General features: G+C 36.5%; 2 protein-coding genes across 6 annotated transcripts; both read left to right on the forward strand.

Moving 5' to 3' along the window:
- The first annotated feature begins 4,275 nt into the window (after positions 1-4,275).
- On the forward strand, positions 4,276-8,472 carry LOC131612232 (protein HEAT STRESS TOLERANT DWD 1-like). Of its 5 annotated transcripts, XM_058884041.1 has the most exons (10): positions 4,276-4,414; positions 4,569-4,624; positions 4,874-5,035; positions 5,123-5,262; positions 5,474-5,633; positions 5,742-5,848; positions 5,982-6,118; positions 6,206-6,278; positions 6,616-6,797; positions 7,903-8,039. In XM_058884041.1, the coding sequence occupies exons 5-9, from the start codon at positions 5,483-5,485 to the stop codon at positions 6,748-6,750; spliced, it is 603 nt and encodes a 200-aa protein (XP_058740024.1). In that variant the 5' UTR covers positions 4,276-4,414; positions 4,569-4,624; positions 4,874-5,035; positions 5,123-5,262; positions 5,474-5,482; the 3' UTR covers positions 6,751-6,797; positions 7,903-8,039. The 5 variants fall into 5 exon arrangements, with proteins under 5 accessions (XP_058740024.1, XP_058740021.1, XP_058740023.1 ...); XM_058884038.1 differs by lacking the exon at positions 6,616-6,797 and having other exon boundaries at positions 4,779-5,035; positions 7,903-8,472; XM_058884040.1 differs by lacking the exon at positions 6,616-6,797 and having other exon boundaries at positions 4,867-5,035; positions 7,903-8,472.
- LOC131614554 (DEAD-box ATP-dependent RNA helicase 3-like) lies at positions 4,574-5,439 on the forward strand. The gene is made up of 4 exons (XM_058886124.1): positions 4,574-4,624; positions 4,874-5,035; positions 5,123-5,262; positions 5,397-5,439. The coding sequence occupies exons 1-4, from the start codon at positions 4,574-4,576 to the stop codon at positions 5,437-5,439; spliced, it is 396 nt and encodes a 131-aa protein (XP_058742107.1).
- Positions 8,473-17,030: the final 8,558 nt, after the last annotated feature.

Here is a 17,030-nt window from a genome sequence, read left to right on the forward strand (position 1 = left end):
TATGAGGTTAGATGATAAATTTGAGATGTCGGCCTATTTATTATGGAAAATTCTTTGCCCACCTCCCAACCTTCTAGGTCACCTCTGGTGAAAAACCACATATACCCCTGACTTCGGAAATGCATTTCCGAAATGCAAGAAAAAGGTGTTTTCGGAGATGGATCTCCAAAAGCGCCTTTTTTTCCAAAATTTGTCTTATTTCAGAAATGCATTTCCGAAAACACCATTTCGGAAGTTCATTTCCGAAATACTGCGCGTTTTGCAGATTTAGCAAAACAGCCCCCCTCCCCCATTCACTTTACCCTAAATCTACTTCAAACTTACTCTCTTCAAAAATTTCTGCAAAAGCAAGTGTGTATCAAACAGTTAGACATTCCAAAAGCTTCTCAAACTCAACCTAAATCATCCCAATCTCTTCAATTGGTAAGTTTTTCAATTTTTTCAATTTTTAGATCCATTATTAAAATCTCTATTAGGGTGTTTAGAAATTGCAAAAACTGTATTAGGTTAGGTTGGTACTGCTATTTAGGTTACTTAGAATGAATAAAAGTAGTTTTGAAGTAGGATTTTGGGGTCTGCCAGGGAAGTTGCAGAAAACTTCTTCGCAGGGGTGTTTCGGAAGTTCATTTCCGAAAACACCTCCATTCCCAGTTTCGGAAATGAACTTCCGAAGTGTATCAGAAATGCAATTTTTTTTAGTTTTTTCTGTTGTCTCGCATATTAATCGATTTCAATTGTTTTCAGGAACATGTCAGGCAACCAAGCACGCATCAGACAGGGTAGAGAGACTCAGACTGCGTCGGCTAGACGCGAGCGGGTGGCGACGCAGCTGGCGTCGACACAGGGACGGGGGTAGGGCCGGGGACGTGTGCGAGTTCCCGTGGAGATGGACGAGGGTACCTCTACATCTGGATCGAGGAGTCGTCTGGCTCGGGTATCTTCTTCCCGCCAGCGAGAGAAGGAGGAGGAGAAGGAGGAGGCAGTGCCATACCACGAGGCGGAGGAGGTACCGGATGTTGACCCTCCACACGGGGAGGAGGATGAGCAGGAGGAGGGCTACCCGGGAGGGCCCAGTGACACTTCCGTGCTGCTTACCTACCACGAGCACGTCGCTCGGCGTATCTGGGAGGGAGAGGTATTTTTTATAATTTGCCCGACTATATTATTTAACCGTTTATAATTTAGCCGTTTATTCAATATTTTCTTAACGGTCTATTTAACATACTTTTTTATTTGTTTTTTTTTGTGACAGGAGAGAGAGACTTTGAAAATGGTGAACCACTCCCGGAAGGTTTTCAGTCTGTTTAAACCAACTGCTGAGTGGTTTAACGACGCGGTGAGAGCTTCAGGGCTTAGTGGGCTATGTATGACGGGGTATACCACCATCAGCCACGGCATGCAGGGGGCCTTTGTGGAGCGGTGGCACAGGGAGACGTCTTCTTTCCACTTACCGGTCGGGGAGATGACGATCACTTTGCATGATGTGCAGTATCTCCTCCACTTGCCGATCAGGGGGACGCTGTTGAACCACTCCCGGTGCTGGTACATGTTTGTGGTAGGCGCTGCACTCTTTGTGGACAAGAGTGCAAGGTACGTCGACGTGACCTACCTCCGCTATTTCATGGACTTGACTACCGTTCACCAGTGGAACTGGGAGTCAGCTGTTCTGGCATACCTATACCAGAAGCTGAATGAGGCCTCTAACTGGAGGACCAGGCAGTTGACCGAATCCTGCACACTACTCACGGTACGTATCATTTTAATTATTTCACATTTATTTGTAGTTCGTATTTATTTTTAGCTGATTATCGTGTTTGTGTTTCAGAGCTGGATCATCTCCTACTTCCCCCGCATCCACGGCTTCCGCGTTGATTCTGCGTATGAGGACGCCATGCCCAGGGCCGCCCGATACGTTCTCAAGAGGGGGAACAATGGAGTGGGACCATACCGTGGGTACCTCGATCGCACGATGCACGATGACGTCTATTGGAGGCCATTCAGCGACTACAATGATGTTGTCCCCTTTGACGGCATCTCGTTATATTCTGGCTGGTTGGCATGCGGGACCAGCACCATGGTGCGGTATCTCCCTGAGCGGTGCATGCGACAGTTTGGATATGTGCAGATGATACCCAGATCACCTTTTGAGGCTGCTCCCGACACAGTCACCCGAGTGCAGCTCACTGGCGTATTTGAGGATTGGGAGCGTCATGTGGTCTCAGAGGAGTATCGTCGCATGCGGGTCACCCAGGATTGGCACAGTGTGGAGGGCTATGTCACATGGTTCTATCAGGTGTCACATCCTCTGATGAGACCCGACGCTCCCGGCGCTCCTAGACCAGCACACGAGGAGATCCTGGAGAACCAGCAGGCCGAGGATGACCACGTCATTGATCTCCTGCCGATTTGCCAGCGGATAGAGATGCTTGGGCGGGACGCGTTGGATCGAGGTGTCGTTCATCAGGGCGGTCCAGAGGCAGTCGCCGTGATGGAGAGGATCGTCACTGATGCGGGCCGTGCGGCGGCATACAGGCGACAGAGGAGGACCCAGGGAGAGAGGGTTAGGCATACCCAGTAGGGGTCCGGGTTTATTTTTTTTGTCTTCGGATTGTATCTCTCGCACACTATTACTATTTGGATCGGCTTGTATATATTATTTGGATTTGATTTATCATATTTGTATTTTCTGTTTATATGTCGCTTATTTTATTTGATGTTTTCCTTTAATTAAAAATACGAGACTGTTTCGAAAAACATAAAAAAAAACACAGTTTCTGCATAATTCGGAAGTGCATTTCCGAAACCCCCCAAAATCTGAAAAAAGGTGTTTTCGGAAGTGCATCTCCGAAAACACCCCCCATTTGGTGTTTTCGGAGATGCACTTCCGAAGTCTGAGAAAATTTTTAAAAAAAAATACTTCGAAAGTTCATTTCCGAAGCAAGGGTAAACTGGGGGTGACCTCCGTAGAGAGGTGGGTAAAGAAATTTTCTTTATTATTTATAATATATAGGCCGATGGTTGAAAACTTGATTATTTGATTTCAAATAATCAAGTACAAATCATTGCTACAAACGAAGATTTTATTTTGAAAAAGGAAAAGGAAGAGCAATAATTGAAAATAATAGAGGTTTTGATTGTTGGTGAACATTTCTAAGTTTTTGGTTCTGCCCTATTTATTTAAATGTTTCCCTTCACTAAGGAAAGCAACATATACATACCACCATTATATGAAATTTAAAACAATGGGCAAATTGCATTGAATCGTAGTGATAGTGCTTGCATCAACATCTATAATAATTTAGAATCTTCGTCTATAGAAGTTGAAGAAACAGAAGTAGTAGAGAGGGTACAAGTTTACTTTTACTATTGTTGCATCTGCAATTGCATGACAAAGACAAGATCATCAATGTTAATAATCTTGACACATGCTAGTTCTACCATATATAATCTGTGGGCTAGTAGTAAATTCACAAAACTAGGGTTTTTCTTCTGCAATGCAATGAAAAGGGCACTCTTCTCTATTCAAATACGTTTTACAAAAAAAATGATTTGGTAACATCACATAATAAATTTTCAATAAATGTTACTCAGATGTGATAAGTAAATGTTGTGCTGTGACATCACATGTGATTCACATGGTAGGGTGAATGCCTATTGTTGGAACTAAGTGCTTTGGAATGCAAAATGTCACTACAAAAAAACAGCCCTATTGTGACACTCATCTATAGTGATGCCCTTACTATTTGTCACTAAATACTACTTTTACCTACAATAAAATTTGTCCATCACATTTGCCCATACCTTTACCTACAGTAATATTTGTCCATCACAATTTCTCATCTAACAAAATAGTACATGTAACTTAACAAATAAATTAATAATTTTTTTATTAAAAAACTAGTAGTTTTTCCAAAAATAAAAATTAGGACGAAAAATATGGTATAACATAAATTTAATAATTTTTATGATATTAATTAATTTTATTTTACTAAACTTAATTTTTAGTTAATCTTAATTTTTATTAATTAATTTGTATTTAACTATTTTAGATTATACTTTAACTATATTATTTTCTAATCTTAACAGAAGAAGAAATCATACTTAAATACTTTATATTATACTTTAACTATTAATTTGTATTAATTAATTTCGTATATCATAAATTTAATTAAAAATTATTTTCAAAAATTAACAAAAAAACGTGACGATAACAGTTTTTGGAATCTCTCTTTCTCACCATTTCATTTTCTATTCAACGTAAACCTAACATTTTCTCAAACTTTAATCGATCGTATCAGCTGAACATCAACGCCGCCGATTGCTGCCGCAGCTCCGGCCATCTTTTCATCGTCATTCATTCTTTCTTCTTTTTCGCCGTCGACATTTCCTTTCCATCTGCACTTTACACCACTAGGTTTGGTTTCGTTTTTGTTTTTCCAGATCTAGTAAATTATCTTAGAAATTCGCCGGAAAACCACTTTACACCACTAGATCTGAGTGACGTAGATTAGGTTTGGTTGCGTTTTTGTTTTGTTCAATGTGTTTTTCAATTAATCTTTTGTTTGCAGGGAAAATGGAAGAAGAAGAAGATGAAACCTTATATATTGGTGATGAAATTTATGAGGTAATTTTCTTTACATTTTTATTCTTAATAAAAAATTATTTGGATTTTGTGTTTTTTTTATGAAATTAGGTCTAAGATTGGTATAGTTTCTAATGTAAATTTGATGTACTTCATATACTTTAGGTGCTAATTTGATGTCTTTCATATACTTTAGGGACTAGTTGTTTCATACACTAGATTGATATAGTTTAGAGGAAATTTTAAGATATAGATTGTTACTGCAATTCTACCACTGATTCTAGTTTTTAGAATCATTCCAAGCGTGCTTTCGAGGGTGAAGAAGACGATGATTTTCCTTCCCGAACTGCTTCTCTTAACGCTGATGAACTCGACATCTCGAAACTTGATTTGCCTTCACAACTTGTTAGTTCGCTCCGTGAGAGGGGGATTACGCAACTTTTTCCTATTCAGGTGCGTCACTGAAACCTAGCATGCTAATTTGCTTAATATTAGTTTCACAAATAGTTACTGATTTTTGTTTGTTTGTTGTGTAATCAGAAAGCGGTGTTAGTGCCTGCACTTCAAGGTAGAGATATCATTGCTCGTGCAAAGACTGGAACGGGGAAGACACTGGCTTTTGGAATTCCTATTATCAATGGCCTCGATAATGGCGAGGATTCAGATAGTTACAGTAACAGGTAATCGACACTTGTGATTATATTTAATTTATTCAAATTATTACTAATGTTGATGTGTCAATATCAATGTCGTGTTTGTACTTCAGAGTAGATTTTGATTATATTTATGTTTCATATGTATGTGTTTGTTATAGAAATGTTAATGAAGTCATGTGTGCCTTCAATTTATGCATTTAATCTGAATCTGATACTTTGAGCAATCAATTTGTAGATCTGGGACATGAGCTCCCATCTCAATGCTCTAGCAGAGACAGAAACTGAAGGTGTCCAAGGAGTTGATGTAGTTCAGTCTCCACTTCAAAAATTTAAGCACAAAACTGAAGGCTATGCTATAGACTGGAGTCCTCTTGTTCCAGGAAGGCTTATATCTGGTAATCCTTGGTTTATTTTATTTTATTTTTTTATAATTTTCTCTAGCATACATTCATATTTAATTATCAAATAGATCTGAGACTTAATTTTGATCTTCATGTTTGAAGGGGATTGCAATAATAGTATTTATCTTTGGGAGCCTACGTCTGCTGCAACATGGAATATTGACACAACTGCTTTTACTGGACATACTGGCAGTGTTGAAGATCTGCAAGTATGTACTCATGCAAAGCAAAACTAGTACCTTATGTTCTTCTGGTTTTGAGAGCATTCCAGCCTCTTACATTTGTATTTTTGTTTATTTATAATGTATAATGAGTGCTCTATCGTTCGATGAATTCTTGCAGTGGAGCCCTACAGAACCTAATGTTTTTGCTTCTTGTTCTGTGGATAAAACCATTGCAATATGGGATACTCGTGGGAGGTCACCAGCTGCGTCTTTTAAAGCACATAATGCTGATGTGAATGTATTGTCATGGAACAGGTATTATAGCATTGCCTTTTGGTGTTCCATCATCTCATTTTCCATTCTATATCTCTTCACGTTGTTTTACTTTATTGTACTGAATAGGTTGGCCAGTTGTATGTTGGCGTCTGGTAGTGATGATGGAACCATATCTATTCGTGATCTCAGATTGCTTAAGGTATGAATAACTTGATTATAGTTGTGAATATCCCCCTCTGCCAATACAGAAAAACCATACAGAATCATAAACCTTGCTCATTTATAACAACAAAATTATTGTATAGATACGATGCTGTCTAATGTCAATGATGCTTTAGTTATGCTATGTCGTATCTGGTTTCAATTTACTAATGTTGATGTGTCAATATCAATGTCGTGTTTGTAATAATTTATTCAAATTATTACTAATGTTGATGTGTCAATATCAATGTCGTGTTTGTACTTCAGAGTAGTTTTTGATTATATTTATGTTTCATATGATCTCATCAACGGGAACACACTTAACTTGAGCGAAGTTGAGTATTTGGTGCTTGATGAAGCTGATCAAATGCTTGCTGTTGGGTTTGAGGAGGCTGTGGAAGTCATTTTGGAAAAGCTTCCAGCTAAGAGAAAGAGCATGCTTTTTTCTGCAACCATGCCTAGTTGGGTGAAGAAATTGGCCAGAAAATATTTGGACAATCCGTTGAAAATTGATTTGGTATGTTCTTCTTACTTCAGGGTTCGGGTTTTTATCCTCTAAATATACATAGAATATAGCAAATTGATAACTGTTTGTTGGTAGATGCACCTCCCTTTTTTCTAGGTAGCCTTAATAAGACCTTAAATGCTCTCGCATGTTAATAAGATGTGAACTGTTTCAAAATTTAGAACAAACAGTTATATAGTTAGCCACTACCTAATCAATTAGTCTATGGAGCTTAATCAATTAACTACGGCAGAACTGTATAAAATTTGATTACTAACGAATCCCACTGCACAAACATTGTCCAAATCATTTAAGGTAATCTAATACACACTAAGCACATTTAATAGGCATATACAACAAGTAGAGTGTTACACTTCCATTCTTGTATTCTTCATTTGCAAGTTCGTTTTAATTTTGCACTATACCCCTTTCCACCTTTGATCTTCTTAATTCCAAGTCTCTTATTCTCTCTACTGTCTTTAATTTTTGCAATTACCTTTATCTTTTTGTTGCTTAAAATCCATGAGCAAGAGGCAGTTTGACAACTCAAGAGTTGTTTCATTGAATCCTAATCAATTGAAGGTTCAATTCCCTATAGCTCCAAACAAAATATCTCACTCAAAGAAGTCTATGTAACACTTACTGGATTAATTCATTCGAACTCAGTTCAACCTAGACATGATTAATTTACTAGCAAAGTACTATCTATTTGTCATGCAGGGAACCGAGCAATCTGGTTCTGTCACAAGCATATAGCTTTACCTAACAGTATAATGTAAACTTCATTTTTAAGTCTCAGTATTTTGATAGATTTTCATTTTAGAAGTGATCCATAATTTCCAAAAAAGTAAAGAAAAACAACTACTATCATTCTAAAATGATTATCTCATCTAAGCTTGTTCTAAATTTTGAAACAGTACCTACATTAATTCTTGATATTACATATTTAAAATGTCGTGATCTCAGAAAGGTTGCAATAGAGAGTCAAAGAAGAAATAATATTGAGTTCTGCTAATGCCCATTTTTTGCTATTGAGTTATTATTTGTCGTTTTGATAGCATAGGTTGCGAGAAATAATATTGAGTTACATTTGAAAAGTTACTTGTGTTGCATGTAGGAAGAGTTAAAGAAGCATATGGTAGAGGAGGAAGGCAGCTCACATGATTCTCAAGCCACCAAAGATTCTACAAGCTGGAAGAATGATGCTTATTCAAAGGTTAAAGGACCTGAAAAGAGAGGACGAGTGCGTTGTCTGGGCAAGCTTCCCCGGCATGCCAGTTCTAGCTCCAATGCAGATAATAGAGTTGCAACATTAGAGAATTTGCTTGGAAATCTAGTTTCTGTTCTTCAAATGCGGTTTTCTGAAGATCCACAAGTTAACGAGGTCTTATGAGCTATAGCTGAAGAGGTTTGATTTTGTGTCACCTATTGACCACAATTTAGATTCAAATATATGAAAGTGAAGATACAAGACCATTCAAAATTGTAGATACATGAAAGCTGGTGCTTCTGTTGAGTCCTCTTGAATATTTTACTTGGTCATTGATTAGATTCATACAAAATAGTGGTCTTTCTAGTTATACTTATTCAAACAAAAAATAAGAAAATGTAGTTGAAATTCTTTGTTACTATATTGAAATATTTGAATTTAATTGAAATTGATATAATAGTTTAATTTTAATATTAAGTTAATTTGTCATATTTAAATTGAAATAATAGAAAATGTATTGTAAAATTTTTTACCGAGTAATTGAATTTTAATATTATATTCTTCAATTATAAAAAAAAAATTAATTTATAATTTTATTATATTTTGGTAAATTAAAAAATATTATTTAATAGAGTTCTAGTGACACCTATTAAAACTAAAACTGTAGGTAAAAAGAGAAATATTTGTAACAGTAACCTATGATATAGTGACGGTCAGGTAAATATTTGTCCGTAGCTAAAAGCTATTGTGACACTTATTATACCGTAGCATTACACCCCCTTATAATTGACGCTAGGGGTGGGCGTCACTCAATGTCTGCAAGCTTTTTACCTACGGATTATTGACTTTTAGTGACACTTTTTGAGTGTCACAAAAAGTCAATTTTCTTGTAGTGTGTACAGTCACTCAGTTAAATGATAGATTTAAAAATTGTATAGTTGAGACAAAGATCAGAATTCAATTAAAATTAAACATAAAATTACTCAGATGTGACAAGACTTTTGCTTATATTTAATTTTTTAAATTTATTTAAAGATTAAATTTGAGAAAATTTATTTGGTAATATAATTTGAAAGAATATATATTTTATATATATATATATATATATATATATATATATATATATATTTATTTATTTATAATTATTCATGTATTATTTCTAAGTGATTGAAACAGAAAATATACAAAAAGAAAAATTTATCATCTTCATCATCTCTCATTGCATACATAAAACAAGAGAAATCTACCTACCACCCCTAAATTTAAACCTGCCACCCCACAAAGATATGCTTTTACTATTATACTTTTGTTTAAGGTCACTAATTTTCAAAAAATATACGTTTCTACCGGAAATTAGGAGGGTGTACTAGATTTTTAAAAATTTTCATGAGTTTTTTACTGAAAATTTTGGAAAAATTACCGGATTTTTCGAAATTTCCGATATTTTTTACAAAAAAACAAAAAAAACTATGATGCCATAAATTTGAAATTTCCGATATACCGGAATTTTAAAAATTAACTAAAATTTCCGGTATGATGTACCAGAAATTTCCTTATAACTGAAATTTCTGGTATTTTTTGCAAATAAGAAAAACTGTGATACCATAAATTTGAAATTTCTGGTATATACCGGAAATTTCAAATTTCCGGTATAGCGAAAATTCTTTATATTTCAACATTTTCAACAAGGGTAAAATTGAATTTAAAAAATATGGGGGGTGTCAGGTATAAAAAAGGGATGACAAGTAGATTTCTCATAAAACAACTACACATAGTCATTTTTGTTGTGTGATCAAGAGATAGTTTAATAGAGTCCAATTAGATTTGTTGTAACAATCTCGGCCCAAGCGGCAATTGGGCCTCACGTTTATTTTGACATTTTTTATAGATCCCCATGGGATGAGAACCCCTACTGAAAACCCAAAAATACCATTTTATTTCGGAGATCCATCTCCAAAATCACCCATTTTTACATTTTCAATTATTTCGGAGATGCATCTCCGAAAACACCCTTTGACCAGTTTCGGAGATGCATCTCCGAAATATGCTCTGAATTTTTATTTTTCTTTTCAAAACAATGATTAATCCAATATTTTACATTGATCGACAAAATATAACAGAATCGACAAAATATAACACATAAATTAGAATAAAATATCAATATTATAAATACGAAAATAGTTGTACGGGTAAGTGCTCAGTGTCAAAATATTACAACACGAATACAAAAATGTCATGAATAAAACATAAATTAGCAACTGCTATTGAGTATGCCTAATGCGAACACCTTGCGACCTCCTCTGCCTCCTATACGCCGCCGCACCGACCGCGTCACTGACCATCCTCTCTACAATGCCACCTGCCTCTGGACCACTCTGCTCAATGATACCTTTGTCCAATGCATCCTGCCCAAGCATCTGTATCCGCTAACATATCGGCAGGAGATCAGTGGCATGGTAATCCTCGGCCTTCTAGTTCTCCAAGGTCTCTTCATGTGCTGGCCTAGGTTGATCTCCAAGAGCATCGGGTGTCATCAAAGGATGTGACATCCGATAAAACCATGTCACGTACCCATCTACACAGTGCCAGCTACGGGTGGCCACCATACGACGATACTCCTCAGGCACCAAATGATGTGCCCAATCCTCAAATATAGCAGTAAGGCACACTCAGGTAATGGTGTCGGGAGCAGCCTCAAACGGAGACCTCGGTATCATCTACACACGTCCAAACTGCCTCATGCACCGCTCTGGAAGATACCTGACCATGGTGTTGGTCCCACATGCCAATCATCCCGAATATAATGCAACACGGTCGAATGAGAGAACATTAATGTAATCAGTGAAGGGTATCTAATGGATGTCATCGTGAACAGTGCGGTCGAGTTACCCGCGATATGGGTCGACCTTGTTATTCCCCCTCTAGAGGATGTATCGTGCGGCCCTGGGCATGGCGTCAACGTACGCAGGATCAATGTCAAACCCGTGGATACGGTAGAAGTATGAGATGATCCAGCCATGAAACACAAATACGAAAATATGTTAAAAAAATATGAACCATAATTAAATGTGAAATAATTAAAAAGAAACGTACCGTAAGGAGTGTGCAAGAGCCAGTCAACTGTCTGGTTCTCCAGTTGGAGGCTTCATTCAGCTTCTAGTATAGGTATACCAGAATGACGGCCCCCCAGTTTCACTCGTGAACTGTAGTCAGATCAATAAAATACCGGAGATAAGTCATTGCACTTTTGTCCATAAAGAGTGCAGTGCCTACCAAAACCATTTTCTATTTATTAAAAATATTTTTTAATTAAGTATAATTGGAATATAAAATACTCTTAAATCTTCTTCTTCGTCCCCTAAACCTTTTTCCCATAAACTCATCGTCACCTCTTTTTTACTCTAACAAACAACAACATAAACAAAAGAGGGAGATCCTTCTTAGTCTTTATGATGTTATCACGTGAAGAAAAACAACAGCAACATTATTCATCATTTTTTTATCCACACTTTGTATTTTCAGTCATCATAAACAAGAGACCATAATAATATTCAAGACTAATATGAATTAAAAAGGTGGAAAAGAAATAACAGGGGCGGTTACTATGAAGATAACGACAGAGACGAAGAACGCTGATGGTGGTGCGCGGTGGTCCGGTGCGGAGGTGCCAATTTTTTTTCAGAATTCAAATTTTTTTACATCAATGTGTTCATCTCCTCACCCTTGTTACAAATCCTGAAATAGTTTTTGAAAAAGACAAAGGGAGAATAGTAGATCTACGAGCAAAGTTTGAAAGTTCTAAGTTTAAAAACAACAATATTATCACAGGAATCACAAAAACAAAGGTGAATGTGGTGTTAGGACAAGATTCTCAACCTTCTGACATCGAAAAAATGAAGAACAACGGTGGAAATTTTTCCAGTACGGTGGTGTTTTGTTTCCAGAATATTCTCTTTTTTCCTTTAGTTTCTGTCCGTGAATCCCCTTACTAACGAACTCCTTTTCTTTTTTATATTGAAAGAATTTTGGCAGAGCAAATCAATTCTAATTAATTTCATTTATGACTGACTGATTTAATTTAATTAGGGTGAAATTTTGAATTATGAGTGATTGTTTTTGGAATGATTTTGTTGATGGAGATTTAGGTTATCACTTTGTGACTAAATTTGTGAATTGGAATTGGTTTATGAACGTGATGCAATTTGATTCAATTTTTGGAATTGATTTTATGGAGAAAAAAGGTGACGATGAGTTTATGGGAAAAAGGTTTAGGGGATGAAGAAGAAGATTTGAGAGTATTTTATATTTCAATTATACATAATTAAAAAACATATTTAATAAATAGAAGATGATTTTTAATTTTGTCATTCATTTTTTGAAAATAAAAATACAGGAATAATGATGTGGCCGCACTATTCCAATGCCATGTCATTAGTTAACCAGACAAGTGGAGGGGGACAAAAAAATCCCAAATAGAATAAAGTTGACGGACCAGAAAGCTGAGTTTTAAAATGGGGGTTTAAAACATTAAATACTTGAAAATAGGAAGACTAAAAGTGCATTTAAACCTGAAAGTTTTGTTGAAATATAAATCTCTTTAAAAAAAAATTATCATATGCATTGAGGCCGGATTTAGAGAAATTTTGTCCAAGGTGCCAAAATTTTTAAAAGTATATATAAAATAGTTTTAAAAGAATGAAAAGTATGGTTAGTTGGTTTGATGGACATAGCTGTGTTATAATTTTCCCACTAAATATGATTAGAATAATTTTTTTTTTTGAATAAAATACAAAAATGTGCATGACTACCTCCCACCTAAGGAGGAAGAGGTGGCTCGGCATTTTGCGAGCAAATTTGAAGGTGGGGAAGGGGTATCTCCTATTTTAGATGGGATTCATTTTGAGAGGCTTAGTAGTGAAGAAAAGGGGTGGCTTGAGAGACTGTTTCTAGAAGAGGAGGTTTTTGAGGCGGTATCGTGTTGTGGAGGTTCCAAAAGTCTGGGTCCGGACGGTTTCTCTTTTCTTTGTATTAAGAGGTGTTGGTCTTTTTTAAGAGTAGATTTTTTGAGATTCTTGGATCATTTTTATGATGGCGGCGAATTGTCCAAAGCAACAACGTCCCCCTTCTTGGCATTGGTTCCGAAATCTTCCAATCCTTTAATATTGGATGATTATAGACCTATTTGTTTGGTGGGTTGCTGTTGCACCCCAAAATTTGCCCTCTTTATTTGAGCCATAAGATATCCATTACGTTTATTTCGTCATTCAAAAATTAAAGAAAATCAATAAAAAGTTCTGGTGGTTTTAAAGAAGCGCAATGTGAAAAATGGTTTAAACAGTGGAAATACGAGAAAATTCACAAATCTTATTCTGAAGGTGGTATGAGCGGAGTTCCCGCATGGGCCCGACTGTTTCGACGATATCTACAACTTTCGTGTTTGGCTCAGAACCCATTTCTTTGAGGAAGGTCGTCAAATTTGCAAATTACTTGAGATTTTGCAGTGAAAAGTGGTGCTGAATGTAGGGTTTCGTGCCTCGGAAAATTTATATCTCACAATCCGCTCGTCGGATTAGGTCGAAAATTTAACTGGAGCTCCGTGTCATCATTACCTAGATTTCATATGTTCGGACCGAGGGCCAATTATGCACTGAAAACTCCCAGCATTTTATTGAACGCCGTAATCTTTCGGTAAAAAATGTGTTTTCGGGTATGTCGCGCCAAGTTTGAAAATTCATAACTTCTTCGATTTTTATCGTATGAAGCCCATTCTTGCGGCATTCTTTTGGAAATTTCGTTAGCTTCGATTCTTCGTCACACATGCTTGTTCAGATTTTGAGCCGCAAATGAAGTTTTATCGAGTTCTTTGAGTGGTACGCACAAAATTCTGCACAATCGCGCCAGATGAATCGACGTTTCTCGTCATTCAAACGCGCGTAATTTCTTCGTCGCTTATCCGATTGAGACGATTCTCGCGGCTATGATCTACAATTTTAGTCATCTTTGAGTTGATGTCGGTCCCGCTCTCAAACTTCGCACCGATTCGCGTTTCCTCGAAAACGAGCAAAAAAGAGATAATTAAGGGCGTTTTGGACATTTCACTATCTTCACTATATAAGTCATTTTTCTTCACATTCTCTCATAACTTCACTTCACGAAAAATAATCAAAAACACTTTCTCTCAATTCTCTCTCATTTCTCTCAAATCAAAACCACAAATTCTATCAAACTTTCATCAATCTTCATGAACATTCATTGATCTTCATCAAATTCAAGAACAACATGGATTGAAGATCAAGATCTCGAGTTCGCATCCTTTCGTCTCCTATATTCGCGCGCGCCTCTCTCTCTCTCTCTCTCTCTCTCTCTCTCTCTCTCTCTCTCTCTCTCTCTCTCTCTCTCTCTCATCTCTTGATTCTCGTTCGTGTTCGCGTCATGTTTGCGTTCGTGTTCATCCAATCTCATTCTCGTCGCTTGATCCGGTAAATTCACTACAAACCTTGTTAGATCATTGATTTTGTTGCTTAATTTGACATTGATCATGATGATTTTTGATTGCGAATGATGGATCTATGATAATTGATGATGATAATTGTTTGTTGATTGAATGATTCGTGTTGATCTTGATTATTTGATTGAATTCGAGATTTACCGGTGAATAGTTATTGATGATATATTGATAATGCTCTATGAATTAAGTATATGCACACAAAGTGTTTGATGATTTGATTATGAGAGTTGTGATGATTTGATAATATTGAGTTGTTGTGAATTAAGGTGCATGTGGATGAATTTTAGAAGTAGGACTTGTTTGATTCAATTTTAGAATGTGAATTTCAACTTAAGCATGATAATTAGTGTTGACATGAGAGGTTATAACCATGAGCATGATGCTGAATTTTTGAGGTTGATTCTTGTTGTTGTTGTTGTGCTTGATGATAATGATTGAAGTTGAATATACTTGGTGCACAAATATGAGTTTAATGTGGAAAATTGTAGTGGTTACACTCTTGAAAATCATGATTCTATGTTATCTTTGCTCTTGCCAATAATATAATTTGATGTGTCAATTTCCATGAGTCATTTTTTGGTGTTTGTGTGTGTTTTCTATGCATTACGGAACTGTTTTAGCAGCATTTTTAGTGCAGTATTTTAAACTTAGCATTTGTTGTTATGTTCACTACTTTTAACTCTTGAAAAACATAGAAACTAAAGAGATTTTGGCCTAGAGTTTTGGTGTATTTGTTTAGTGTTGATTGTTAGGAGTAAATTAATGGTAAATTCATGTGTTAATAGAAGTGATTTAGTCTCCAAACCAATGCAAAATGTGATGAATCCATAGGTTTTTATGAAGAATTGAACTGAATAAGTTTAGTTCATGTATAAAGCAAATCGAATCACTTGTGGGTGTTATTGTTGCAGGTTTTGAGCTAAATTGGAACTTAAGAAGAACATGAGGAGGATAGAGAGCTTGAAGTCTCAAAGGCAAAGGAAAAAGTTGGTTTCTGCAAAGGTCGCGCCGCGAGAGTTCTTCCTTGCGCCGCGAAAACATCTCTGTTTGAGGGGCGCGCCGCGCCAGCCCGTTGCCGCGCCGCGGCCTCGGCGTTAAAAGCCCAAAAGTTCTGTTTTAAAGCCCTAGTTTCCAAGTGGTCAGATATACTTTGTGGGAGCGAAATTAGGAGAGCTATCTGATTCTGAAGCTGAGAATAACAATAGAAGGTGGATTCTTTACCAATTGAAGGCATTCTATTGATGAAGATGAATTCCTCCGTTGATTCTTGTATGTTCTTCATGTCTATGGAGAGCTAAATCCCTCTTGTTGAGTCTAAGGTAGTAGTTAACCTATGAATATACATTACCATTGATTAATCCCTGTGAACAATTGTTTGAATTTATTATCAATAAGAAACCTTGCTTTTAATTTACATCATTGTTGAATCTTTGATCGAAAGAAAGGATTTAACTTTTGCCCTAGGTTACTATATTGATTCAATTGCAATTTGCAGAGATGGAATTGTAATTGGGTTTTCATAATTATCGTTCTTAATTACTATTATCGTTATTGTGATTTGGAGAGATCGAATCTCATACCGGTAAAAGTTATCTGATTTGATTTGCAGACATGGAATCTTATTTGAGGATAAGTGAAGATAATGATTCAAAGGATTGTTCTATTGTGAATTAATTGATAATTGTATAGGATTAGGTTGATGAACCCTAAAGACTCAACATCTTTCTTTATTTGTTAACACAAAGTCCTTTACTTGCTTTTATTTTATTATTTGCTTTTGATATTATTATTAGTATAAAACAAACCAAACCAAACTTCTTAACTCAAAATAAACAACTATAGAACGGCAGTGATATTAACCAATCCCTGTGGATACGATATATTACAGAAAATATTTACCCACAAATACTTTCAACAAATTGGCGCCGTTGCCGGGGATTGGTGTCAATATTGCATGCATTGCAATAGTTCTTATTTTGAGTTTTAATTTTTATTTTCTCTATTTGGTTGTTTCACGTGTTTGCTAGTTTTGCAGAAGATTGTGTATGCGCAGCAAAGTTTCTAGCGATCAACTTCTTTTTGATCCCGAGATCGAAAGGACCGCTAGGAGGTTAAATAGCAAAGCACGAAAAAGAGCGAACATAGCAAAAGCAAGAGACAACGCAACCGCGACATCGTCACAACAACTTGAAACCATTGACGAGTCGCAAGAAGGATTCTTCTTTCACGAACTATTCACGGAGGAAGAACCGGAAGTTTTTATACAACCTACTGTTGGCAACATGGCTGCTAATGGTCCATGTGCTAATAGTCCAAGACTCAATCCTCAGTTCGCGAGGACTGCCGCCAACGGGCGACCGACAGAACTGAAAACCGGTATCATACAATTGATTTGTGCAAGTCCTTTCGCCGGATTGGACCATGAAGACCCGTACACGCATCTTACTCGATTCTATGAGTTAGCGGGTACTACGGGTGTCGCTCAAGCTGATGAGGAAGCATTATTTAAGAGGTTGTTCCCACACTC

Source organism: Vicia villosa, linkage group LG6 (genome assembly GCF_029867415.1).
Source record: "Vicia villosa cultivar HV-30 ecotype Madison, WI linkage group LG6, Vvil1.0, whole genome shotgun sequence".
Lineage (NCBI taxonomy): Eukaryota > Viridiplantae > Streptophyta > Magnoliopsida > Fabales > Fabaceae > Vicia > Vicia villosa.